At 43.1% G+C, this 25947-nt stretch overlaps 1 protein-coding gene and 1 pseudogene across 1 annotated transcript in view; both read left to right on the top strand.

Annotated features, from left to right (window-relative positions):
• Cfap58 (cilia and flagella associated protein 58) overlaps positions 1 to 25947 on the top strand; it is a 113451-nt gene that overhangs the window by 28130 nt on the left and 59374 nt on the right. Inside the window, exons 10-13 of the mRNA XM_004659235.3 lie at positions 15078 to 15239; positions 15871 to 16017; positions 22678 to 22818; positions 23746 to 23969. Of these exons, the coding sequence (XP_004659292.3) occupies positions 15078 to 15239; positions 15871 to 16017; positions 22678 to 22818; positions 23746 to 23969 (674 nt within the window). The remainder of the gene's footprint in view (positions 1 to 15077; positions 15240 to 15870; positions 16018 to 22677; positions 22819 to 23745; positions 23970 to 25947) is intronic.
• Positions 893 to 2585, top strand: LOC105944057 (annotated as a pseudogene).

The raw sequence follows: 25947 nt of genomic DNA, 5'->3' as shown, positions 1-25947 counted from the left end.
TGACCTCCAGTATACTTACTTATCTGCATATTTGTTTTCTGTGCTTTCTAGTGAGTTCTTTGGAGCAAGGACTTTATCTTGTTAATTAATTTGTACATTCTTCAAGGTATAATTTTTAAACTATTTATATGAAACTTTACTTTTGAAAAGGTAGCTAGCTATAAATAGCATTTTTCTCATCGAAAAAGTAATCTGTTTACATGATATCATATATGACATAAGAAAAATCAAGCAATTTTCATAGAAGTTTTTAATCCAAGGTATAATTTCTAATGATGAAAAATTAGTGGCTGAGAGATGGCACAGTGGGTAAAGATATTTACTTGCAAATCCTGATGGCTGGGGTTCGAGTCCCCAGTACTCACATAAAGCCAGATGCATAATGTGGTGCATGCATCTGGAGTTTATTTGCAGTGGTAGAAGGTTCTGGCACACTTATACTCTCTTTACCTCTTTCTCTCTGTCTCTTTTTCTCTCTCAAGTTAATAAATAAAAAAATTAAGAATCAGTTCCTCCAAAGTTTAAACAAATTGTGCTATACTTAGCTGTTAAAATCATTGTTTGACAATATTTTTAGAAAGGTGAACAGCTCACTGAATGCGGTGGTAGCTTTCTGGGGGTCCTGTGTGGCATCTTCGTGAGCAGAGTCGGCGCTAGTCATGAGCAACCGCGTCTAAGGGACCTGCTGTTGGCATTGATCTTGGCACCACCTACTCTTGTGTGGGTGTCTTCCAGCATGGGAAAGTGGAAATTATTGCCAGCGATCAGGGCCACCAAACCACACCAAGCTATATCTCCTTTACTGACACCGAACGATTGGTGATGCTGCCAAGAATCAGGTTGCTACGAACCCCACCAACACGGATTTTGATGTCAAACGTCTAACTGGACGTAGGTTTGATGATGCTGTTGTTCAGTCTGACATGAAGCATTGGCCCTGCATGGTGGTAAAGCATGCTGGCAGGCCCAAGGAATACAAAGGAGAGACAAAAAGCTTCTATCTGTGGAGGTGTCCTCCAGGGTTCTGACGAAGAGGAAGGAAATCACAGAGGCATACCTAGGGAAGACCGTTACCAATGCGGTGGTCACAGTGCCAGCACCTTAACGACTCCCAGCGGCAGGCAACCAAAGGTGCTAGAACCACTGCTGGTCTCAATGTACTTAGGATTATCAATGAGCCAACTGCTGCTGCTATTGCTTATGGTTTAGACAAGGAGGTTGGAGCTGAGAGAAATGTGCTGATTTTTGATGTGGGAGGTGGCACTTTTGGTGTGTCAATCCTCACTATTGAGGCTGGAATCTTTGAGGTAAAATCTACAGCTGGAGACACCCACTTGGGTGAAGAAGACTTTGACAACCGAATGGTCCACCATTTCATTGCTGAGTTCAAATGCAAGCGTAAGAAAGACATCAGTGAGGACAAGAGAGCTGTGCAACATCTCCTCACTGCTTGTGAACGCGCCAAGCACACCCGCTCCTCCAGCACCCAGGCCAGTATTGAGATTGATTCCCTTTATGAAGGAATTGACTTCTACACCTCCATCACCCGTGCTCGATTTGAAGAGCTGAATGCTGACCTGTTCCGTGGCACTCTAGACCCTGTAGAAAAGGCTCTTAGGGATGCCAAGCTGGACAAGTCACAGATCCACGACATTGTCCTGGTGGGGGCTCTACTCGTATCCCCAAGATTCAGAAGCTTCTGCAGACTTTTTCAATGGAAAGGAACTGAACAAGAGCATCAACCCTGATGAAGCTGTTGCCTATGGTGCTGCTGTCCAGGCAGCCATTCTATCTGGTGACAAGTCTGAGAATGTTCAGGACTTGTTGCTCTTGGATGTCACCCCTCTTTCTCTGGGTATTGGAACAGCTGGTGGAGTCATGACTGCCCTGATCAAACGAAACACTACCATTCCTACCATGCAAACACAGACCTTCACTACCTAGCCTGACAACCAGCGTGGTGTGCTAATTCAGGTATATGAAGGTGAGAGAGCCATGACCAAGGATAACAACCTGCTTGGGAAGCTTGAACTCACAGGCATTCCTCCTGCACCCCATGGTGTTCCTCAGATTGAAGTTACTTTTGATATTGATGCTAATGGTATCCTCAGTGTTTCTGCTGTAGACAAGAGTACAGGAAAAGAGAACAAGATCACCGTCACCAATGACAAGGGCCTTTTGAGCAAGGAGGACATTGAGAGAATGGAAGCTGAGAAGTACAAAGCTGAAGCTGAGAAGCTGAGAGACAAGGTATCATCCAAGAATTCCCTGGAGTCACATGCATTCAACATGAAAGCAACTGTGGAAGATGAGAAACTTCAAGGCAAGGTCAACGATGAGGATAAACAGAGGATTCTGGATAAGGGTAATGAAATCTTCAGCTGGCTGGATAAGAATCAGACTGCAGAGAAGGAAGAGTTTGAGCATCAGCAGGAAGAACTGGAGAAGGTCTGCAACTCATCATCACCAAGCTGTACGAGAGTGCAGGCGGCATGCCTGGAGGAACGCCTGGCGGCTTTCCTGGAGGGCAAGCTCCTCCCTCTGGTGGTGCTTCCTCAGGGCCCACCATTGAAGAGGTTGATTAAGTCAGCCCACGTAGATAGAGCCTTGTTCCACAGTCAAATGTTTGAAGGACCCAAATTAGTGAGTTCTGTGGCAGATTAAAGTTTGGCTGCTATAAATTTTACTGAGCATTCTCAATACTTGCATATGGAACATTTGTGCACAGGGAAAGGAAATAACATCGCACTTTATAAGCACTGTATGTAAGTGAAAATGCAATGTCTTAAATAAAAACTATTTAAAATTGGCAAAAAGGTGAACATATTCATAATATGACTATTAAAAAGACAATATAAAATTATGCATATAGCTGAACAACCAGTCTGTATACATACAAGAAGAATTGGGGACATACATTTTGGGGGGGCAATTGTGAAGATTACATGAAGTTATATTTGTACAATACTCTATAGAATCTGAGGCACATGATTAGCATTATGTACATGATCAGTAAATATATTTGTTTGATTGAAAAACACAACTGAGCTCAGTGGGTGGAATACTTGCCACACAAGCATGAGGATCTGGTTGGGAACTCCAGAGCCCACCTAACAGTGCTGGGCATGGTGGCATGTGCCTATAATCCCAGCACTGAGGATGTGGAAGCTGGAACATCCCTGTGGCTTGATGGTTAGCTTATCTTGCACTTGCAGAATAAGTGAGTTCTGGGTTCCCTGAGAGAGAAAATAAGGTGGAGAGTGATTGAGGAAGACACCCAATATTGACCTCTGGCCTCCATATGCATGTCCACATGTGTTCATATGCACCTGTACACACATATGCAGCCATACTCAAACAAAGTTGCTTACCACCATTCATGAACACCATATACATACTCCTCCAAACACATGCACAACAAGCAAGTCTGCTAGAGCTTTTCCTCAAGGTGCATTTGAATGGAACTATTCTCATGTTGTTAAATGTCAGCAAGGTGTAGACATACATGAGACGTTAAAATTTTTTTTTTAACTTTTATTTATTTATTTGAGAGAGAGAGAGAAAGAGAGAGAGAGAGGATGCACCAGCTATTGCAAACAAAGTCCAGATGTATGCATCACCTTGTGATCTGGCTTACCTGCGTCCTGGGGAATCGAACATGGGTCCTTTGACTTTGCAGGCAAGCATCTTAACCACTAAGCCATCCCTCCAGCCCACATGAAGTGTTTTAACAGCCTCCAACTCAGGACAACATAAAGCTTGCTGTTAAAAAATAGGAGAAGAGAATGGATAAGAACTTAAAACCCAACAGAGATGAATTGAGGAAAACCTGGAATTCCACTCATGGTTCCCTCAGTTTTTCTCACCAAAGACTACCTGAGAGGAGCTGGAGAGGCCCTTCAGTATTCCCTGCCACTCTTCGTCCTTCCCCTGACTCCGGGTCCACACCACTTGAGACCAATGCTGTCTCATGCATTAGTCAGGGACTTTCAAGAAAGTAGGACAAGTAGGAGGAAACAGCTTATGTGATTATGGAGGCTCAGAGCTTCTACCGCCGGTCATCTGTACACTGGAGACCCAGGAAAGCTGCAAACATGACTCAGCGTGAGCCTGAAGGTCCAGCAGCCAGGGTACCAAGGGCCTAAATGGAGGTACGAGGGCCTCCTTCAATGAATACCTGGTCCAGGCTTCCTCTACTGGCAAGAACGGTCCCTTGGACTCACCAGTTGCCATAGACTGGTTGAACAGCGAGGCCTAGGGATCTGCTGTCTCCACCTTCCAGTGTTGGAATTCCAAGTATCTGGCATCACAGCTTGCTTTTCTTTTCTTTTTTAAAATGGGTTCTGAGGATCAAACTCAGGTCCTCATGTGTGTGACACAAGTACTTTACTGGCTAGACTATCTCCCCAGCCCCTTTTCAAATTTCTTGAAATGACTATATATTATATTATTATCCATGTTAAAAATTAAACAATATTAATAATACCATGCCTTTCCCTCAAGGACCAAATAAAATTTCATTTTCCCCAATGAGATTTATTAAATGTGACCTTTAATTTCTCTGAACTTGGTTTCCCTTCTGGCATGTGAGTCCTGTCTTGTTCCACATTGTTGGCCTGTCTCCCTTGTCCTACTTATTGTCCCCTTGGGGATGAGTCTCAGTCAGTTTTGAGGACTTAAAATGACTTGTTTACAAAACATGTACTTATAGGCTTTTTGAAAGGGTGAATGAAAAGTGTATTTGGATATCTGAATTAACTATTCAAAGATTCACCTTTTTTTTTTAGCATGTGTATGTATGTATGTGTTGTGTGTTGTGTATGCATGTTCATGTGTGCCCATGTGTGTGGAGGCCAGTGGTCAGCATCAGGCATCTTCCCCAATCACTCTCCACCTTATGTGTTGAGAAAGGATTTCTCACTGAATGCAGAGCTCAAGGATTTACCAAGTCTAGCTAGCTAGGTTGTCCAGGGATCCTGTCCCTGCATCCCAAGCACTGGGATTATAGGTGTACACAGCTGCACCTAGCATTTATGTGGGTGCTGGGGATCCAGTCAGACCCCCATGCTTGCACACACTGACTGAGCCAGCTCTCCAGTTCAAAGCCTCGCTTTTAACTGTCTAGATCGCATTCTACCCCACAGATTTGTTTGTAATATTTAAGAATAAATTCACACAGAACTATTTGCCACATAAAATTAAATTTTATTTTTATTAATATAACTTGGCATTTGCAAATGACAAGGAAAATCCCCTATTGTGCTGTAATGGGTTGGTTCAGCATTCTAAGCCTTTTCTAATGTGTTTGTCTCAGTCAACACTTGCCATCATAATGCTCCACGATAAACAGCTCGAGATCTCGGTGGCATTAGAAACAAAGCCTGTGTCTCTCACCCACCGGCCGGCCTTGGACCGTGATTCAGCAGATACAGCCTGGGCTTGCTTGGCTGTGGCTCTGGGATGTGGGCCTGTCCCAGACATGAACTACATGGTTCTCAACTTCTAAATTGAACGGTCTTCCCATGGAAGAAATAAGGTGTGGAAAACACACACCCACCCATGCAAGCTCACTTCTCTCTCTACTTGCCTAGTGTTTTGACATCTCATTGGCCATAGAAAGTCACATGACATACTTCAACCTCAGCCACATGAGGGAATATACTTCTTCCAAGAGGTTATAAGACTACAGGAGGGAGTGAATAGTTGCTGAACCATAAGACAATCTACTTCAATGTTTTTTTTTTAATCATCACTTTGTTTTCCTTTTGCTGTATTCAACTGTTCAGCTGTTCAGGCCATTTGAGTGGTGGGGAACAGCATCATAAATAGTGGGTCACCATGCTCATTTCCTTCTGAACTTCTGCATGTTCTAGCTAAGCCAGGTGCTGCATTATTAATCCACTGAGGATTTTGTACTTTCCTCATTTTAGGACCACTCCTTTTCATTCTGAACATTAAGCTCCTGAAACTTTCCATGCCCACAGATATTTTGTGTTGAGTCTGTATCTACAAATTCCTGAACTTTGCTCACTTGCCTCTAACGGTGTCAGGAAAAGTGGTGTCAGGGTCCAGAAATAAATAACAATGTGCTTTCCAGGGCTTAGAAGCAAATAACAAAGCAAAAGTTGGCTCAAGAAGGCTGTGTGTGGCACATCTTTAATCCCAGCACTCAGGAAGCAGAGGTAGGAGAATCCCTGTGAGTTCCAGGCTAGTCTGGGCTACAGAGTGAGTTCCAGGTCAGCTTGCACTAGAATGAGACCCTGCCTTGAAAGACAACAAGAGTAAAAAAGTTGATTAAGGAAATACTGTCCACGAAATAGATACCTTCACGATGGAATAAAGCTCCTGCTTCTTTGATAATAATTTACATTTCATACATGGAATCTTTAATTAGGTAGAACCACTGAGAAGACAAGCTTCCAAAATTGTAAACTTTCTTTGTCACAGTAACAAATGTATACTGCATCTTTACTTTTTTGCAAAACAGGATTTAATGCCTACAAAAGTCAAGTGTGTTTGTTAACTACAGGTATTATAATAAGTGACATAATGCAATATATCATAATAGCGGGTTGACATTTATTTAATGGTTAAATTACTATATGTGAGATACATGATGGCACAAATGTGTATCTTTTCACTCAAAATATAGATATGCCTCTCTATAGAGAACAGAAAAAGGAAGAAAATGAGGAAGAAAGTTCCTGGTACCTGGGTACACACTCCCTTTTCTGCTCCAGAGAGTTTCCCACTGAGAAGGTCAAGCAGGCTCCATGTGTGGCATTACCATGGCGGTGGAAGACTTTCCTTGAGAAGTTTCCTGCACTGATTCCTCATCACACATGCATTAGAGGGGTCCAGAGCCATCGCCCTTCTTTCTTACCCAGACTCAGTCTAAATGATGTTTTGCTGTGTTGCGGTTCTCCAGCCTGCGTTATTGATTTTTATTGCACTCTTATTTCTGTGGTTTTAACAGAAGGGAAGCAGGTAGGAGGAGGTTGTGAGCAGGGACGACACCCTCATCCCGCCCCATAGCATTCTCCCCGCTTGTCTGAATGGGCCTGCAAACGCGGCAGCTCCGGGTCTCTGCTGTCCTAAAACTTACTAGACTTGGGTATAATGGACCTAATGAGTGGGTCTGGGGTATCTGAAGGGGTGCTGCAGTCAATGATTCATCTGTCTCTCCACAGCTGGCACCCCACGTTCTCTAATGCATCGCTTTTGATAGGGACAGCTTGACGATGACAGGTTGCTTCTACTTAACACCCTACCCCAAATTTTCTTAATTTGGGGGTCATGAACTTTTGTAAGACATTTTGTACGAATGATCCCCATCAAAATGAACTGAGCCTTAACACTTAGATGTAAATTGCTTTGTAAATTGTCTTTCCCCTTAGCTTCAATACTTGTTATTTCTTCATTGTCACTTAACTTAAATTCCTTTGATCTTGGTGTCCTGATGGCTTTTTATTCCTTTCAGCTCCAGGACCCCAGAAACAGGGGTGATTCAGTGCACTGTCGTGTGCAGAAAGATGACCTGTGCTGCTTGGTTGCTCCAAAAAGGAACGTCCTTGCCAGCATCCTTTCTCCAGAGCACCATTCTGTCCATGCAAAGGATCATTCTTGTTATAACATCTCTCATAGTGATTGAACAAGCAGTTTTTTTCTTTTCTCTGATGGGCTGCTTGATATTCTGACTGCTGATGATGCCGCTCAAACCATTTTCAATCTTTTCGTTTCAGTGACCCCAACGAGGGTGATGTCTGATCTGTAACGAGGCTAGGTTTTAGGCTAAGGGGGTGCTTATATTAAAAATCCAACAACAGATCCAGAAATGAATACTTTCTTGGGGTTTATATTTATTCCTAACATATGTTTTAATCACCAATATTGATATAAAACTGACTGCTACTCATTGTTAAGGGTCATTACAGAAGTGCTAGAAGAAGGAACAATTTGATTTCAGATCCACTCACATGTCTTTTCCCCAGACATCCTTGTCTTCAATTTTCTAATCTTGCACCTTCTAGGTCCCAGCCAACCATTCACACTAGTCACCACTGAGTTAAAATGCATTCTTAGCTTGGCTAGTTTCTTTCCATATCAGCTGGTAGGTAGCAGTAAATAAGAATGTAAAACTAGGGCTGGAGAGATGGCTTAGCGGTTAAACGCTTGCCTGTGAAGCCTAAGGACCCCAGTTCGAGGCTCAATTCCCCAGGACTCACATTAGCCAGATACACAAGGGGGCGCATGTGTCTGGAGTTCATTTGCAGTGGCTGGAAGCCCTGGCACGCCCATTCTCTCTCTCTCCCTCTCTCCCTCTTTCTCTCTCTGTTTGTCACTCTCAAATAAATAAATAAATAAATTTAAAAAATAGAGTGTAAGGGCTGGGGAAATGGCTTAGCCGTTAAGGCATGTGCCTGAGTAACCTAAGGACCCTGGTTCAATTCCCCAGGACCCACATAAGCTAGATGCACAAGGGTGCACATGCATCTGAAGTTTGTTTGCAGTGGCTGGAGGCCCTGACACACCCATTCTCTCATTCTCTCTGCTTCCTCCTCCTCCTCTCTCTCTCTCTTAAATAAATAAATAAATAAAATATTAAAAAAGAATGTAAAACTAAAAAAAACCAGAAAAATTATAAAAATAATGTGGATAAGTCTAATTGCATACAGTATAAAAATTAGCTGGAAAGGACAGTTTCTTAAAAGATAGACTCATGAGGGATTGGGGAGACAGTTCAGTTAGCAACATGTTTACTTTGTAAGCATTAGGATCTGAGTTCAATACTGTACTCATGTAAAAATGCCCTGTGTGATGGCACACATTTGTAATTCTAGTGTTAGGGAGGTGGAAACAGATGGATACCCGGGAATCACTGGCCAACCAGTTTAGCCTAGTTGGCAAACTCCAGGCCAATGAGAGACCTTGTATTAAAAACAGTGGACAACGCCTGAGGAATGACACCTAAGATTATCCTGTGGCCTCTACATGCACATGCGCACACATGAATGCACACGGGGTTGCACACAGATATGCGTACAACACAGCCATGTTTTAAAATATGCATCAAAATTTGACCCTAGAATTGTGTTAGGGAGATGACTCAGTGGTTCTAGGCAGTTGTTGCAAGCCTGCTGACCTGAGTTCAATCCTCCCCAGCCTCATGCAAAAGTCAGATGCAAAGTAGCGCATATGTGATCGCAGCATGCCTATGACAACGGGAGGTGGAGCCGGGAGAATCCAAATTTCGGTGTGTGCAGCAGAAAGTGACACCTGTTTCAAAGAAGGGGGAAGGATGACAAGGACACATTGAAGTTGTCCTTTGACCTCCACACATGAGATGCACATGAACACACACACACATACATACACACACATGCACATACACACATGCACATACATCCACACACAAACACATACAGACATAAACACACACATGCACACACATACACAGTCATAAACATACATGTACACATACACATACATACATACAACACATCCATACATCCACACACATACACACATATCCACTCATACATATACACATACATATATACACATACATACATACACACATACACATACACACAAAAGGTAGAAAACTCCAGATTACTATCCATGAAAGCTACAGAAACACTCAAAGGAGAATTATCTTCAACACTGACTGAATGACCCAATGACTTTAGACCTGAGTTTCTTTTTTTAATTTTTTTTGTTTATTTTTATCAATCTGAGAGCAACAGACAGAGAGAGAAAGAGGGATATATAGAGAGAATGGGTGCGCCAGGACCTCCAGCCACTGCAAATGAACTCCAGACGCGTGCGCCCCCTTGTGCATCTGGCTAACGTGGGTCCTGGGGAATCGAGCCTCGAACAGGGGTCCTTAGGCTTCACAGGCAAGTGCTTAACTGCTAAGCCATCTCTCCAGCTCTACACCCGAGTTTCTTTAAACTTGTGATAATCACAGAATTCTTTTTCAATTATTTTTTCTTGTTTTAATCACATAATTCTTATAATTTACTATTTTAATTATAAAATTCATAGTTGCATATTTTATGTGTATGTTTAGAATAACTACAGCTTACACTCTGTATAAGTTGGAGAAAATACTGATGGGCACTGCCCTTCATGGCTTCTTCAGTGATACTGATTAAAGTGAGTCCTTGGGTGGTGTGGCGTGTGGTGGTTTGATTCAGGTGTCCTTCATAAACTTAGGTGTTCTGAATGCTAGGTTCCCAGCTGATACCAGTTAGAAATTAAAGCTTCCTTGAGGTGATGTATTGTTGGGGGCAGGCTTATGGATGTTATAACCAGTTTCCCCATGCCAGTATTTGGCACACTCTCCTGTTCCTATTGTCTACCTGATGCTGGCCAGGGGGTGATGTCCACCCTCTGCTCATGCCATTGTTTTCCCTGCCATCATGGAGCTTCTCCTCGAGCCTGTAATCCAAAATAAACCTCTTTTTTCCCACAAGCTGCTCTTGGTTGGGTGATTTCTACCAACAACACAAACCTCACTGTAACAATAAAGTGGTACCAAGAGTGGAGTTGCTGCTAGACACCTGACTGTGTGGCTTTAGCCTTTTGGAGCTGATTTTCAAGAGGAATGTGGAAGGATTTAAAACCCTGGCCTAAGAGATGACTTGAAGTGCTGCAAGTACAGCTTGATGGACTATTCTGGTCAGAGTTGAAAGGCCTGAATGCATTAAAAACTATGGACTGTGAGGTTTGGCTTATGAGGGTGAGAGAGAGCTTTGCTTGGACTGGGCTAAAGGCATTTGTGTGAGAAGTTTGCTGTTATGCCCATGTCCTAAGAAGTGGTGCAGGGTTGCTTTGCATAGATATGAGCTGTGAGCAGGAAAAAAAAAATATTTGGGTAAATTGATGCCCTTTCAGCTGCAATTGAGAGATTATAACCTTTGAGATTGGGCCAGCTGACCTGCACTGGGGCAACAGGAAGAATGTAGACTCTTTTGAAGGGGCCTGAGTGCTTAAGGAGAGTCCTGTTTTCAAAGTTTACTTTATTTTCCAACCCCCCAGATTAACACATTGGCACATTACCTGGTATTGTGGAGTATAAGAAATGCAGGAAAGAGAGGATTATTGAGTTTACAACATGGTCCTCTGTTTTGGAAATGGCCATGGGCAGTGTGAAGCAGGTTTGCTTGACGCCTGCATGGAGATCCCATGGGGCCATGAGGATGAGCCATGGGTTGCAGTGGAGACCTAGTGGAGATACTGGGACCATGAGATGGCTGCTGAGGAGAGCTGCCAGTCCCAGTGAAGTTTTCCAGGACTGTGAGTAGCCTAGCTGGAGGGGTGGAATTGGAACTCCAGAGGCTTGTTGCTGGTTAAAATGATCAGACTGGGAGACTTGTCACTGGCTAGAATTATTGGACTTGAAGCCACAGAATTTGATGTTTGCCTTGTTTAAATCTTGTATTGGTTGACTATTTCTTTGCTATGCCCAATGACAGCTCTTGCAGTGTGAGTGTTTATTCTGTGCCATTATAGCATTTTTTGGTATTATGGCTCAGTTAAAAGATCTTGGATTATGGGGATGTTTGAACATCATTGGGATTGATAAAAACTATGGGGACTTTTAAGTTGGACTGAATGCACTGTATTTTACATCATTTATGGGTATCAGTTTATGGGGGCCAAGGGCAGAATGTGGTGGTTTGATTCAGGTATCCCCCATAAACTTAGGTATTCTGAATGCTAGTCTCCCCAGCTGATAGCATTTGGAAATTAAAGCCTCCTGGAGGCAGTGTATGATTGGGGCAGGCTTATGCTTTTAATAGCCAGTTTCCCCTTGCCTCTGTTTGGCACACTCTCCTGTCCCTATTGTCCACCTGATGTTGGCCAGGGGGTGATGTCCACCCTCTGCTCATGCCATCATTTTTCCTGCCATTGTGGAACTTCTCCCTTGAGCTGGTAAGCCAAAATAAATCTCTCTCCCCACAAGCTGCTCTTGGCTGGGTGATTTCTACCAGCAATGTGAACCTGACTGAAACAGGGTGAGTACTTACAATGAAGACACAGTTCTCACAAATTATGTAAACTTCTAATATTACCTGTTTGGATAAGATACATAGGTCCATCCTCAGGAACTATCCAGTGATCCTCTTATCTTTGGTTCTCCCTTAACACCCCATGCACATCTCAGTTACTGGTTGTGGCCATTCATTGACTCTGCTGTCTGGGGGTGGGGCTCACTCACTAGACATAAACTTGAGGGTAGGGACTGTGACACATTGCTCTTTATGATAATCATGCTTTTACAGTGCCTGCCACAGATAGGTCCTCAGTACATGTTCATCAAGTGAATGCATAACTGGGTTAGTGAATGAGTGAACAGAAATGTACTTCATTCATATGAAACCAGCAGAAACCTTGATATTAAAATTGAACTAAAAAGAAAGCTATAGGCCCATATCACATAGGAATGCACATGCAGAATCCTGAATGAGGCTCTAACAGAAAATTCAGCAGTCCATTAAAAGATTCACCCATTCTGACCACAGAGGGTTTATTCCAAAACTGTAAGGATAGGTTTCTATTAGGAAAACTATTGCTGGAAGTGTAGAAATGTAAAGTGTTGCAGCCATTTTGGAATGCAGTCTAGCAATATATATTAAAGTTCACAACATATGTGTCTTTTGAGGCAGCTGTTCCACTCCCGGGAATCTTGCCCGCAGAAGGTACCGCACGAGCACAGGAGAGCGCTGGCACACGATGGTCATGGCAAGCTGGCTCAGGTGGCAGCGGGCGATGGCTCGCAGGAACACGTGCACCCACGCTGTAGGGCATTAGGCATCCTTGAAAGAGAACGGGTCTGAGCTGTTTGAGTGACAAGAAGCACACTCAAAAAAGTGCATACAGCCAAATGCTGGTTGCATAAGAAATAAATCAAAATCCCAAAAGCAAAGAAAAAAAAAATAAGGAAAGCAAAGTCCTATAGTTGTATACTTGCTAGTTGAGTCACTAAAATATTACTTCTTTTGACTTCAATTTCCTTGATTATAAAACTGGGGTAATGATTTATATTTTATAGGATTTTTTTGGTGAAGATTAAATAAATTAATATGTGTAAAGTGCCAAGAACGTAGAAAATAAATGATGACTATGAGTTATCACATTTGTTTTGTACACCTGAACAGGAAGTGCAAAATTCAAGGGAAAAAAACGGAATATTGTTAACCTCGTTATATCACATGTAGTTTAGGGGCTGATGTGGATAAGAGAAATAAATGCTTAATATTTATGAATTTATTTTAAACATGGCATGTGAGACTATTATAAAGAAATTAAGATTTTTTTTAAAAAAGGAACACTTTCTTAGTAAGTGTATGCAATCAACTGATAGTATAAGAAAAATACTGAAAAACTGAGATGTTGCGAAGCATTTACTAAAGTTTCATCTCATCTTTCCTTAAATCTGTGTAAGAAACTGTTTTTTAAGGTTTAGAGAGACTTTATTAGATTAAGAGAAGGAAAGAGGAGGGAATACAGAGAGCTCCTGCCAGGAGGGTAGTGAGAGGGTGTATGTAAGAAACTTTAGAAAGGTGCTCATATAAAGATATACAGGATAGCTTTTTTGGGTGGGGGGGTTTCAAGGTAGGGTCTCATTTTAGCCCAGGCTGACCTGGAATTCACTTGGTAGTCTCAGGGTAGCCTCGAACTTGTGGCAATCCTCCTACTTCTGCCTCCCAAGTGCTGGGATCAAAGGCATGAACCACCACATCCAGGCCCAGGATACATATTTTAAGCAACCTCTTACATAAAATCTGATGGCAAAAATTAGGAAAGGGCTGTCAGAATGTTTTCTGGACTGCTAATTCCACAGGTAGGGGAACGAAGAGCTTTGTAGTGTGATACTTTGGGAACATGTTGGTTATAGGAGACCATACTCTAATCACAATGAATTTCAACTTGGCAAAAGTTCACAGTCCTTTCCCATGTTTTTGTGCTAGCTAAACATATCACTTCTTCTAAGGAATCTTCCAGGACTATGTTACTTCTAGTATGTTCTTGTCCTTCCATTTTTCTGTCACACAGCTGTTTACCTTCAGTTGTATCTGTTAAGAGAGATTCACTGGAATGACTAACATTGCAAGAACTTTCTCTTTATACATGCTGGTGTTATTTGTGTCACAGTTCAATGGATTGAATGTCTTTTCCCCTAGAAATTTTCTTAAGGATTTTATTTATTTATTTATTTGTTTTTTTTTTTTTTTTTTTTGAGGTAGGGCCTCACTCTGGTCCAGGCTGACATGGAATTAATTCTGTAGTCTCAGGGTGGCCTTGAACTCATGGCGATCTTCCTACCTCTGCCTCCCAAGTGCTGGGATTAAAGGCATGTGCCACCACACCTGGCAGGATTTTTTTTTCAAAAGAAATTTCAGTTTAAGAGAAAATAGTCTTGGCCGCCATTGTAGCAGAGTTGTGATTTCCTGATTTCTGCTTCATGAACTGTATGCTAAATTAGTTCATGCTGGGGTTTCCGGTCCCAGCTTTTCATCTTTGTGGAATGGAGGTGGTCATGCCCCCTTTCCTGGAAACGTCTTCTTCACAGTAGAGTGCATTTCCGTGAAGTTTTCTGAGTGCCCCTGCTGGAATGGGCTCGACATTGCCAAGACAAAACTGGGATGGCTAGCCAGGGTCAAAGACCACATTTTCTCCTTTACAGTTAACTTGATAAAACGGGAATCAGGCTAAACAACTAAATTATCTCTCAATTTTCCTAGTGCTTGATGTCCAGATCTACTTAAGTTTGTGGCCTTTTTTTCACCTTTTCTTTTATAGGTACATGATCAGAAGAGGTTTCTAGAGCTGAAAGATTCACCCCTTTCTCCCTCCATGCTTATGAAATAATCATGTTAACCCTTCATAATTGAGCCAAAGTGGGGTGGCTGGCTTTCAGGTCTGTGTCGTACTGCAGTGACCATTATCTCGAGCTTTCTGCGGCTGGTTTTCTTTGGGCCACCCTTAGATTCAAAACATCATTTGTCCCAAATCCATAGGCACAGATGGGCTATTTAACTGTGCTCAAACCTTTTTTTTTCTTCCAGGTCATCTCAAGCATGGAAGACATCAAAATCCGTGAAATGCATATTTTTGAGTACAGGAAAAAAATAGCTGAATCAGAGACTAAATTAAAACAGCAACAGAACCTGTATGAAGCTGTGAGGTCAGATAGGAACCTGTACAGTAAAAACTTGGTGGAGGCCCAGGTAAGCAGTATCTTCAACGTCCTTACACTTGGAGTCCCCTCTACCCTGGGTTTAGAGCCATTTCTGTTGTCCTAACAGTGGGACTTGGGAAAGATCAAGAAAGAAAGCTCATGCAATCCACCTGAAAAAGACCAGTTCATGCACACCATCAAGTTGCTTGAAGTGGAAATGACATAACTTGATAGGACATGGAGATCACGGTCTCTCTTTCCATTATCAGGCAGGATTGTGTTTCTCTTTGTCGTGTTTAAGATAGCTAATAGCTTCTAAGACTCGGCGTGCACTCTTGAACTGCATTGCACAGTTTTGCTTTGAAATCTTTTAGTTGCTGTGTTTGTTATGTTCTCTAGTAAGAGGAGGAGGAGGTGTGTGTATGTGTGTGTTTGTGTGTCCACATGTGTATTGTGTGGCATATTCCTCATGCATATTTTGTGTCTGTCTCATGAGACTATTCTGAGTTACTGACATAAGGTTCTTTGAGGTCGATTCATAAGAGACACAGATCTAGCCTAGTCAGAAGAGGTCCAAAGACCATTGTTTTGAGAGAACTCTTAAGTATGTATTGATCTTCCATAGGGACAATGATGTGCATTTGCTCCATAGCCAAACATTTCTCCTTTCTTCCTGTCAGGATGAAATAACAGAAATGAAGAGAAAGCTCAAGATTATGACCCACCAGGTGGATCAGCTGAAGGAAGAAATCTCAGCCAAAGAGTCTGCCCTGGCGAAGCTGCACCTGGAACAGCAGCGGATCGAAAAGGAGAAGGAAACGCTGAAGGTACAGACCAGACAGTAGAAGCCATGGCCTGGCACCCAGTGACGTGCTGGAGGCAGCATGGGTTGGGGGGCCATTTGAGGGAGGTTCAAGAGCTGGTTTCTTGTTTTATTAGAGTGAGAAAGAGAGAGAGAGGGGGGGGGGGAGAGAGAGAGAGAGAAAGAGAGAGAGAGAGAGAAAGAGGGGGGGAGGGAATTGGCATGCCAGGGCCTCTAGCCACTGCAATCGAACTTCAGATGCCACCTTATGCATGTGCCACCTTATGCATGCATCACCTTTGTGTCTGGCTTATGTGGAACCTGGGGAGCCAAACATGGGTCTGTAGGCTTCACGAGCAAGCACCTTAACTGCTAAGCCATCTCTCCAGCCCCTCAAGTGCTAGTTTCAGATACCCACCCATACCAGGCACTGGAGGGTAAGCTTTGACATCTCTAGATCAAGGCTTCTTACTTGTAGTGACCACCTTAAAGGTAGAGTGGGGGTGGGGGGGGAGAGTGGTGGAGATACACCGTCCCTAGCACATTTGTGCTGGCCATCATGCCTCACTGGACAAGAACGAGCAGGTCAGCAGTGGCCAAGACGTCCTTGAGCTTGCAGGCTCACTGGCCCTCCATTTGCTCTCATAACTCTGCGCTCAGGCCCCTCCCTCCCAAACTCCACTCTTGGCTCTCAGCGAACTGAAACTTTCTTTCCATCCTAATCATTTTTCCTCCATGTGCATGTGACAGTCATATCTGTAATACCTGTCATTCACTGTCAGCTTTGTTCTCACTTGGTTCATAGTTGACTTTGCATGTATGGGTCTAAGACCTTGGCAGCCTCTCCTCCAGGGATCATCTTTGCCTTTGTAGATCTTACTAAAACATGCCCGATTTATTTATTTATTTTTGCAATGCTGAGGATAAATCCAGGATCTTGCATCTCTTAGGTAAATATTCTACCACTGACCTATATCCCCAGTCCTTGCTTTTTTGTAGACCAGACTGGCCTCAAACTCATGATCCTTTTGCCTTTGCCTCTGTAGGGCTGTGCTAATAGGCATATGCCAACTAGACATATCCTTGAAGCCTACTAGCTTATAATATTGTATGTCTACTAACATACTATAAAGACTCTTTTGAAGGATACATGGTATAAATAACTTGTACTGGTTGACATCCTCTCATTAAATGTAGTTTGCGATATAGATCACTAATTCTGAGATATCTTCCCTTTCTTATCTAAACCAGTGAATTTGCTGTTTAATTTGAACAATTAACAAAGGAAATTCCAAGAGAACAAAGGCACTTTTTTGTTGAATTTTATATTCATGCTTGTAGGTGTTTGACAGCCCCTTATAGAACCCCTTTATGGTAAGTCAGAGAGTGGGTATCACTGTTTCTATACATAGTGGCTTTCAAAGTTAGTCCCTGTCTTGAAAACCTGCATGTAACATTGCACAGGTTTAATGCCACATTTTCCTAACTCTATGATACCATAGATTGAAATACATACTCTCAGTTTAATAATAGGCTTGGCCACCTAATGATAGGGTTTCATGTAAATGGAACTACTGCATTAAATTAATTCTAGGCACATTTAGTTGGAGAAAGATTAAACTATAACAAAAGTACCATTACAAAAAGGATATTGTAAATGATATATTTACTTGAGACTTTTATCCCTAGCACTCCATCTCATGATAGAAAAAAGGCAGGAAATTCTGCATTTAAGTTTATATATAAGGAGTTTTATACATACTTCTTAAAATCTGAAAATATACTGCATCTTTGCCAACATTTCTGTCATTCAAATTAGTTTTTTTAAAAAAATTATTATTTATTTGAAAGAGAAAGAGGGAGGGTAAGAAGGAGGGAGAGAGACATCGAGAGAAAGACAGAGAGAGAATAGGCACACTAGGGCATCCAGCCACTACAAACAAACTCTATACGCATGTGTCACCTTGTGCATCTGGCTTACGTGGGTCCTGGGGAATCGACCTGAGTCCTTTGGCTTTGCAGGCAACTGCCTTAACTGCTAAGCCATCTCTCCAGCCCTCAAAAGTAGTTTTATGGAAGTAGTTTGTTCTATCCTGGAGCCTGTAGCAGGATTGGGTCTCCTCATTGCTGAAGGAATCAGAAGAACCCCATGAACGTTGCTTCACCAGGGCTCCATGGACCACCTTAGCAAGGCTCAGAGTCATTCCACTTCACACATCATCTCTTTCTCTCAAGGATGCGTTGATTCTCATCTCTGTTGCTCAAGTGATGCTGTGTTCAAAAGATTGGCCATTGCTCTATGGTGGGGTCCAAGGTGGAACTGTGTTTTCTACACAATCTTGCTCTGAAATAAACAATGTCCTGTAACAAGAGATCAGTTATTTCTAATTCCTTAAGGTTTGCTGTTAGTTAGTATCTGTTTCAATGTTGTCTTCCCTCATCAGGCCTCTGCACATATGGCACCAAAGAAGCATCATAATACAATACGATAAAATAAAACAATACAAAAGCAAGGGCAATAGGCTATGTGTTATGTGTCTCTGAGCAGGCAGAAGTTCATAGCTGGTGTACAGGAGGGTGGTTAAAAGGCATCTGTCCCAGAGATCCAACTGCAAACAGGGAGTCCCAAGTCTGGGTGCCTTTGGGTCATTGACTATGGAAAGATAACGGTTTTGATTTGCTGTGGAACTAGGATTATTTTTTTTTTTCTCCCAGAACTTCCCATTATAGCAAGAGTGAGGAACAGAGAGAAGATGCCTGCTTGATTTATTATTTGAGGTTGTCCAAGGGTGACTTGCTGTGGTGCTTAAACTGGATAATTTTGGCCTATCATTAAACTTGTTTGACATTTTTTAGAGAACTATGACGCTCAAATGTTGAGTTTGAGCCTCTTGACTTTTTCTTTTAGGTTAAGAATTTGAGTTATATTTTCACACAAGTCTCTGGATTTCATGTGTCTGAAGTTTGCAAACCAAAACCCTGGGGGAGAGAGCAGATCTTCTAGTAACTTTGTTCCAAGAGACATTTATCTTATTAGTTGTCACAGTCCCTTTCTCATTGCTGGGATGAACCACCCGACCGGAAGCAGCTGACGGGAAGAAAGGGTTTATTCTGGCTTATGGTCTTGAGGGGGAAGTTTCATAGCAGCTGAAGAAAGCAAGGCTTGAGTGGAGGCTGGATGTCACAGTCTTCCACCGCTGGTGAAAAGCAGCAGCAACGAGTGAGCTGAGCTCTGGCCTGGGGGAGCTGGCTATAGTACCCCTGAGCCCACCTCTAGCAACATACCTTCTCTGGCAAGGCTCCACCTCCCGAACTGCCACCAGCTGAGGACCAGGCATTCAGAATACATGAGTTTATGGGGGAACATCTGATTCAAACCACCACATCATCTACAAACCTATGAGGTACATAATTCCTTCTAGAAGGGCAAGCCATCACTGCTTCAGTAGACTACAGGATGCCTTTTGACAGGACAACGCAATTCACTACTTCCTTAAGCCTCAGGTCAAACAATTGTCATTGTAGGCCATTTTTATCCCACTCATCTCCCACAACTGAAAAAAAAAATTGCTTCTTTCTTTTTGTTTCCTGTTGCTAAAGACTCTACTGACTTTTCAGAATCCTAGGCACTGCCAGCACATTCTGCCTACGACATCATGGTTGTAGTCTTCTGAAGACATGGTCGCATGTGCATCCTCTGCTTATTCTAGTCCAGACTTACTTCATCAGCACCAAAAGATCTGCCTCATTTGGAGCGTCTGCCTCCCAGTCCTAACCTGCCTCTGATTCTGTCTCAGCACTTCCCAGTCCTCCAACACCTATCTGATAGTGCTCTGATTCTTGGTGACTAGCTCAGCAGCAAACTCTCTATGTCCAAAACTCGGCACCACATTAGGGGCTGGCTTCAGGGAACCGTATCCTTTCACTTAGTGGACTTTGTCACGTGACACAAACGGGAACTGTCATCCATGAGAGAGGGAGAGCAAAAGCCTAATTACTCTCATGGCTATAGGCTGCATGGTTCATGTGTAAGCTGCTGAGACTCTCCAGGCTCTTGAGATATTACTTATGCCCAAAGCCAAATTAAGTGATATATGTCTATAAACACCTCTTGCAAAATTGTGTAATCCTGGGGGCAGTGACTAAGGATTGTGTCCTGTTATCTCATTACAGCCTCTTGTTTACAGGCACAAAAACCTCAAGCCCCACCTATGATGGTTCCTGATGGGCTGCTGGGTGCATAGCAGTTGCTTTCACCCTTCCCAAGCAAGACAGTTCAGATTTATAGTTGCTAAATGTATTAGACCCAAGGTATTTTGTTGATGTTAACATTCGCTGCCAGCATCTAGTGCCACATCTGTTTACAGCCCATAAATTTATGACATAAGGAGACCACTCAGAATTTTGATATATTACGAAAAAAGCACCCAGCAATGCCAAACGCACGGATGGTTTTACATTTCAGACAGATACTTTTACACACTGCTGATTGCATTTTAATATAACAGGGGTTTCATTTTGTTCTGCTGATGGATTCTGATCAGCTCCTGGCACTTAGGAACAGAGAAGTGAGTGTGCAGAGATGGGGAAATAAAAGTTTTATTAAGGAAAGCATGAGCCAAGCAGGTATTTCATTGCTGTCTTTGCTGTCACCTTAAATGATTATCGAAACAGAAGAGGCTGGGCCTTTTTTTTCTCTGTCTCTCTCTCTTTAACAGGTACTCCTCCTAGGCAGCAAATACTAGGCCAGATCTTTTCTCAATCATTATTTCTTTTTGCTTATCCCTGGATCAAAACACAGCACCTGAGTGAACTAACAAAATGTCATAAAAGAAACCCTTGGCTTTATAGTAGCTGGTTATACTTAAGTTGTTAAACCTCGCATCTGTTGGTAGGTACGTGGAATCTCTTGCTGCTTGGGTAAACTTGAAGTGTAACATTCAAGACTCCTGTTCGTCATGAGTTAGAAACAGATCCTGACCTCAGTTGGGTTTGTCCATAGGCATTCTAGCATCTTGGTGACCTTTTGGGCTGGGTGGGGTGTTTAGGGTCCCAATACTTACTCAAAGGAAGAAAGTGATAGGTCTTTCACTATTTTCCGTAGACCTACGAGCCAATGACGTGTCTTAGACTTAGTGTCATGTTGTTACCTCCCCTGAGATTCCAGGTGTGGGAAAATGCAGAACCCCTCCCCCCCGTCCCTGCTCCCCTCGGCTTGCACGAAGTGGTCAGTGGTCCCACTCGTCTTTCCCAGCGGCGCAAGTGACCTCTCTGAGACATATTCCTCTTTCCTCTGACGTGGGAAACTGCAGTCCCTGTTGCGTACTGTCTGCGGTACATTACATAGGAGCAGGCCATTCTCTACCTAGCTCTCCAGTCCAGCCATTTGGGAGCGCTGTGCTGTCTGCTGAAGTTCTGCCTCACAGTTCCCTCGCCTCGGCTCACACAACCTGGTTCTCAGATGCCCTCCCACAGCACACATACTCCTGCTGACCGCCAAGGAAAGGACTACACTCATTCTTCCCCGTCAGCTCCTGCCAGGCTCGGCATCTCCTTCTTGTCCGCTTCATGTCCTTTTCCCGCCCTGGTAGACGCCATGCTGTTGGCTGTATCCATCATCTATGGTGGGTGACTGATTCCTACCTTTACTCACGTCCCACGTTTGATTTGGAACTGTTGGGTGGATAGAGTAGAGGGAGCAAGGCTTGGGCCTCAAGAGATCCTGGTTGGAAATCTCAACTCTGCTCCTTGCAAGTTCAGTGACTTTGGGTGAGTTATGTGCTTTGCTTAGTCTCTGTTAATGGTATCTGAAAAATGGAGATAAGGGTTTTGGGATTGTACGGTGTTATGCATAGGATGTTGTAAGTCACAAACATATTTGTGTAATAGAAACTACTTTGATGAGAAAAATTTTTTCACAACTTAACAGTTCATAGTTCCCTTCCCTACCATTTCCAGATAAGTTCATGGCCTGATGCAGGTGTGAGCTCTCTGAGAAAATATTCATCCCTGATGTCCCTGCCCAGTGATGACATTTTCTTTGACCTTAACATTAACTCACTGTTTGCTCAATAAAAAGGATGTTGAAAAATTATTGCCTGGATTTCATATTTGCATACTATTTAGGATTCTTTCCCTCACATCTGCACTGAAAACTGCCTTAGAACTAGGATCTGCGCATCTTTTTATGCCATAACATCCTTCTATCTTATCAGTATATCTTATAAGAGACACTTAGTTATTATCTCTGGCTAATTTGATTTTTGCTTGAAATAGGTTTCTCTTTATAGTGCACGTACTGGTGGTATTAGGACCGGTATTGGGGCTGGTACACATAAGAGACCTCACCCATCCTTCTCCTCTGCACTGTTCTTAATGAATTCTGATAAGAGAGGAAATGGCAGTGAAATCCAGTGAAGCTTCTGCTACACATCATAGAAAAGTGATAGGAATCCCTCAAGGGCACAGCTGAAGTAAACACCATCACTGGGATGGGTACTGCTATTTCTCTCCTTCTCTCCCTCCATGTACATAGCTTGTTTGGTTTGTGACAGTCATCAAACCCTGTCAAATGAAACATCAGAAGAAAACATAAGAGGCATGGTTGTGCCATCAAATCGGGTGCTGTGGTCCAGTTTGGGCTTCAGCTGAGTGACATTTGTCTGAATCTTTCACTCTCTGTCAGGCCGAGCTTCAGAAGCTGAGGCAACAAGCCCTGGAGACCAAACACTTCATTGAAAAGCAGGAGGTCGAAGAGAGAAAACTCCTGCGCATCATTGCCGAGGCTGACGGGGAGAGGGTGAGGCAGAAGAAGGAATTAGACCAGGTACAATCTCCTTGTCATTCTCATGTCAGAGGGCACCAGTGCTCAACTCTACTTCTTTGCAAGTCCTCGGTCCTCTCTAAGCTACGCTGTTGCCCTGTTGGAAGATCACCTGCAGAGGTCCTCTTGAGTGGACTACGAAATACTCCTTCCTCTGCATTTATGAGCAAGTCACGCTGTCAGGCCCTGGGAACACACTGGTCAACAGATCCTTGTTTACCAAGAACTTAAGTTCAAATACAGTATAATTGCTCATATATAATTGTAGTTAATAATTACATGACATAAACTCAAGCACACAATTTAAGGATTAGACATTCACATTTTGATATGTAACCCAGGCTGGCTTTGAAGGTTTTGTCCTCCTGCCTCAGCCTCCTAAGTGCTAGGCTCACAGGTTATAGGTTTATGGGTTTGTGTCAACACTCTCAGCTGGGAGATAGAAAACCAGATATTCTCAGGAACCTGGCAGGGGGAGAGATGGCTTCACAGTTAAGGCAATTGCCTGTGAGGCCAAAGGACCCAGCTTAGATTCTCCAGTGCTCACTTAAGTCAGAGGCACAAGGTAGCTCTTGCATCTGGAGTTTGTTTGCAGTGGCACACCCATCCTCTCTATCTGCCCCCCTCTCTCTCTTAAATAAATAAATAAAATATTAAAAAAATGTAAACATTAGAAAATGGTGGGCTAGAAAAACCAAGCAAGCATTTTTGGACTTTTGGGCTGTTACAGTTGCCATAGGAGGAGATGGCATACTCCTGTGGGAGGAGTGCAGTGCTCCATGTCCAGAAGGCGGTTTCCTGTGTGTGTGTGTGTGTGTGTGTGTGTGTGTGTGTGTGTGTTGTGGGCATTCGTTAGATGTTCATGGACTGAATGAATGAAAAGCAAGATGTTTTTGTCCCCAGTGGCTATGCCCTGCCTCCCTGTCCTAGGTCATCAGTGAGAGAGACATCCTGGGGTCTCAGCTGGTCCGGCGCAATGACGAGTTAGCCTTGCTGTATGAGAAGATAAAGATCCAGCAGTCGGTGCTGAACAAAGGCGAGACCCAGTACAACCAGAGGATGGAGGACATGCGGATCCTCAAACTGGAGATCAAGAAGCTTCGTCGGGAAAAGGGGATCCTTGCCAGGAGCGTGGCGAATGTGGAGGAGCTCAGGTAAGAGGAGGACTTCACAGCCAAGGGCACAAGTGTCTTCAGGGAGCTCCTGAAATAATACTTGTGTTCATCTTTGAAGGTCCTTAGCATGGTGTACAAAGTGAAGTTTATGGGATGAAATGCTCAGCGAACAAGAACAACTTTTACATATTTATTATTTAGTTGGTGTATGTGTGTGGGGGCCGTGGGTGGGTAGTGTGACGCGACCATGTTTGAGTGCGGCAGAAATCCCTCATCTGCTGAGGCCTAAGCGGAACATCTGGTGAAACACTCCAACGTTCTTCCACCCTGCCTTGTTTTGAGTTCTATTACAGATTCTCTGGTCTCTGCACCCTCGTGGGACTGGGGTTATAGGATCACGTGGCCATGCCTAGATGGTTTACATGGGATCTGGGCATTTAAACTCAGGCAGTTCCAGGCCCCACTCCGGCCGGCCCTCATACTTGCACAGGAAGTGCACTTAATCACTGAGCCATACTTCCACCCCTATTTAATTTTTAAAATTATTTGTGTGTGTACACATGTGTATATATGTGTATGGCATGTGTGTATGTGCCATAACATGTATGTGGAGGTTAGAGGACAATTTCAGGGTGTTTCTTCTCTCTTCCATCTTCTTTTGCGACCTTCTGGATTCTCCTGGCTCTGCCTCCCTTTGCAGTAGACATATTGTGATTATAGACGTGTGCATCCACCTTGTATCCATCTTTACATGGATGTTGTGGATTTGAACCCTGATTAGCAAGTGCCTTTAACCATTGAGCAATTTTCCCAACCCCAAGAGCAACTTCTCCATAAAATCTGCCCATGTTCAGGCTATATCACAAAACTGAGCTAGTTTCCCATATGGGCAGGTGTCCAAAAAAAAAAGGTTATTAAAATACTCTTCTGGGGCTGGAGAGATGGCTTAGCAGTTAAGTGCTTGCCTGTGAAGCCTAAGGACCCTGGTTTGAGCCTTGATTCCCCAGGACCCACATTAGCCAGATGCACAAAGGGGCACATGCGTCTGGAGTTTGTTTGCAGTGGCTGGAGGCCCTGGCGTGCCCATTCTCAATCTCTCTCTCTCTTGCTGTCTGTCACTCTCAAATAAATAAATAAATAAATACTCTTCTGAACTTTTTAAAAGGAAATTTCAAGTCAAATCACAAACACAAAGCAGTTATAATTCAGACAGTTTTCTTCCCCCAGTGAGTTCTCTGGGATTCCTTTAATCAGGCAGCATGCAGGAGATGGAGCATTAGGATTTAAATGCCATCCTGCTGACGTGTGCACATCTTTTTCTTGGAATTATATACAGGATGAAAAGAGGTGGAAAATTTAATTCTATCACTCTCTGAAAATCTGTTTCCTCAGAAGGCAGCCAAATTTCCTATCTCACTCTTGATTTATCTTCAGCTTTCACTTAGCTCAGTGTACCTCTTCGTTCTTTAAATCTTGCATTACCCAAGATCGACACTCCCTATGGGAAAACATCACCATGTTTTATATGGGCAATTGCAGGAAAGTGAATAAGAAGTCTGTTTTTTTCTTGGTAGTTCTCTTTGTTCCCCACAGACTTGTAGAAGAACAGCGTCCTTGGCCACTTGGGACAAGGACATAGTTTGGGTCTGCTTCTTAAGTTAATTGGGGGAGAAGGCAGTCCTGTTGCTTGCAGCCGTGACTGTATTCAGGAATCGTGGGTACATTCTGATCAAGGATGGACCGATGCCTCTTCTTCTTCTTTTTTTTTTTTGGAGTTATTTGTATATGAGATGATGAAAGTAGCACAGATTCATTGTAGAAAATTTGGGGAATGCAGACTAAATATAAAGAAGGGATGAGGCATATCATTCATAACTTTACTACCTGGAGATACTAACGTTGACATTTCGGAGACAAATGGGCTCATTCTAAGTAGCTCCTGAGCAATCTTCAGGACCATCACTAAACTTGTCATCTGTGAGTTATCTTTATGACATACATAAAGGACCAAATTTGA

Source organism: Jaculus jaculus, chromosome 1 (assembly GCF_020740685.1).
Source record: "Jaculus jaculus isolate mJacJac1 chromosome 1, mJacJac1.mat.Y.cur, whole genome shotgun sequence".
NCBI classification, from domain to species: Eukaryota; Metazoa; Chordata; class Mammalia; order Rodentia; family Dipodidae; genus Jaculus; species Jaculus jaculus.
This window is presented reverse-complemented; position numbering and strand designations above follow the sequence as displayed.